This window comes from Galeopterus variegatus, unplaced genomic scaffold (genome assembly GCF_000696425.1).
Source record: "Galeopterus variegatus unplaced genomic scaffold, G_variegatus-3.0.2 Scaffold3179, whole genome shotgun sequence".
NCBI lineage: Eukaryota > Metazoa > Chordata > Mammalia > Dermoptera > Cynocephalidae > Galeopterus > Galeopterus variegatus.
The window spans coordinates 105,801-108,551 of record NW_007729290.1 but is presented as its reverse complement, the minus strand read 5'-3'; the positions used below and the strand labels follow the sequence as shown (position 1 = coordinate 108,551).

The 2,751-nt window shown below is 40.3% G+C and overlaps 1 protein-coding gene across 1 annotated transcript in view; it reads right to left on the bottom strand.

Moving 5' to 3' along the window:
- Positions 1-2,751, bottom strand: part of GALNT7 (polypeptide N-acetylgalactosaminyltransferase 7) — an 82,719-nt gene that overhangs the window by 11,597 nt on the left and 68,371 nt on the right. The window contains exon 8 of the mRNA XM_008584228.1: positions 1,502-1,720. Coding sequence (XP_008582450.1) covers positions 1,502-1,720 — 219 coding nt within the window. The remainder of the gene's footprint in view (positions 1-1,501; positions 1,721-2,751) is intronic.

Genomic DNA, 2,751 nt, shown 5'->3' with positions numbered 1-2,751 from the left:
AAAACTTACCTGCTGATGGGCCCCAAACTTACATCTGTAGAGTGGCCTCTTTTCTGAGCTTCAGTATTGCATTGCCTATGATCTACGATCAGTTAGGACTTGACAGCTCTGCCTGGATGTCTAACAGGCACTTTACATATCTGGAACACCAATAGAGAACCTGCAGTTCTTCAGCTCCTCCTCATTCACCCCCTCTACCATTTTCTCAATCTCAGCTGCCACGTAATCAGCTACTCAAATAAAAAATAAAGCCCAGATGTCATCCTGGCCCTTATCCTTCACATACCAACCCATCAGTGATCTACCTCCAGATGATTCTGTATCTTAAATTTGTCTGCTTCTCTCCATTTCCACTCTTGCCACCCTGGTCTGTTTAAAACCATCCCGTGGCTACCCATCCCCCTCAGGATAAAGACCTCCCTCCTCACCTGACACTCCTGCCCCATTTCATCTCTTCTTTTCTGCTGATCAAACATGCAAAGCATTCCTGCCTGAAATTTAAAGAGCCTTTGAACTCACAATTTTCTTCTTTACTTGTAACACTCTTTCCTGGCTCTCTGATTCACTGGCTCTTTATCATTCAGTTCTCAGATTAAATGTCATCTCCTCAGAAAGGCCTTCCCTACCCTTTCCTCTTGAGCACATCACGTGTTTATTTCCTGTCTCTCTTACCTCCATCTGTCATTATTTGTCTTTCTGGACTGTTTTGGTCTCTCTCCTTTTCTGTGTAGGAGAGTGACTCGCACATAGTAGGCCCCCAACCAATATCTGTTGAATACATAACTAAGCAAAGGTACATAGACTTCAAAGTTCATGGCATGTTCAGTATACCTGTGAGGGAGCAGTATTCAGCACATGCGTGGATGCAATCGGAAATGAGGTTATAAAGGCAAGTTTGAAGAAGCAAAGAAATGACAACACAGATCAATGCCTTTGTCCGACTTTTATTATTTTTAGTTACCATTAATTAAGTCATTCAAAAGCACTGTTTTTCAAAAAGCACTGTGAATGCCTATTGTATATGGAGTCCCTGCATTAGTCCACTGGTGATTAAGGTCCTAAAGCACTTAGACTGGTTGGATGATATGTAATTTGGGGTGTTGTGAGAACCTATGGAAAGATCATAGAACTGATTTTTTTGATGGAGTAGGGAAGAACAGAAAGACTTTTGAGTATTAGTGATCCCTAAGTTGAGAGCAGTAGGGTAAGCTGGAATTAGTCAAGAAAGGAAGCTGGAGTGAGGGGTGGGGAAATGGCAGGAGTTGCAGGAGGGGAGTAGACAGTGTCAGGCTAGAAAGCCACGTGTACAAAGGCTGGGAGGAGATCACACGGTGGCCAGGTGGTTGGGGCAGCTGTAGTTGTCTTGTAGAAGGTGAGGTAGGGGGATGTTTCCCCCAAGAATTCTTCTCATTCACTCACATATTTCCAACTCTCTTGCCTTCTCCCATACTCAAACTCCAAATGCATACTCTCTGAGATCTGAATATTGGCTGATACTTACTTCTCCCCAGTCAACATTTTTGGGTGGCAAAGGGTAGTGGGAGGTGATATCATAAGCTATTTCTTCCATAAACCACTTGAAACTTTTGCAGTTGTGATCTTCTCGAAATTTTTTCAGCTCAGATATATCCCCATATGGTAATGCCTTTGATTCAGGACGACTAGCATAGAAGTAGTCTTTATATTCATCCCACCAAACCTCTACAACTCTAACATAGTTCTGTGAAAAAGAAAATATCATTATGAAAAATACAAATAGTTGTGATGTCATAAACAGCCTATCTTAGACACATGAAATACGACCAACATATAACGAACTCATTTCAGTAGGATCTGAAATTTAATTAAATAACAAATGCAAGTGAGCTAATGACTCTAATATGTCATTTGCCAAGGATAAAAATGTCATGTATGTTCAACTAAAAAGTGATATACACAGAATCTGATATCCCCAAACTGGAAGACCATATATTCTAAGATAATATATGCTATCCTGCAAACAGAGGAAGAAATCAAAGCTCAGACAGGGTTTATGAGAACCTGGCTAGACACTGATCCTCCTTCTTCCAGAATAATCTCTTTCTATTAGAACTACACTAGTGGTATGTGTAGGAAAAAAATCTCATTTTAGAAAAGATCATGAAAAACAATAGCTCTGTTTAATAAAACACATTTTTGCAGGTGAAGCTGTTGATCTTGTTACAATTATAACAGAACCACTTTACTATAACCCAAACTTAACTGAATTATTTTCTCCAGTTGGTTCACTTTAAGGCAACTTATCAAGAAATAAAATAAGGTGACATAGGGATAACTGACAAAGATCTAACTTCTGAGGTTTTACTGAATACCTGCAGGAATATATGTGATGAATTAGTATATACTTGATCCAGTCCCTTGATCTTCTATCAGCAAATTTTCTCTATAAAAGGCCTGAGGGTAAACCCCTTTGGCTTTGGGGCCATACAGCCTCTGGGGCAACTACTCAGTTCTGCTGCTGTAGTGAGAAAGCAGCCATAGACCACATGCAAACAAGAGTGTGGCTATGCTCCCATACTACTGTATTTTCTAAAAAGGGCTGGATCAGGTCTGTGGGCCACAGTTACTGACCCATCTTAAATGAAGAATAGGAATACCTAGCGATCAGATGAAATGTTTTCTAGGCTACAAGATAACTATCAAAGGGCAAACATGCCTCTGAATGTACATTGTTGCAAAAGCCCATACAAAATTAGACAGTCCATGTCCTTC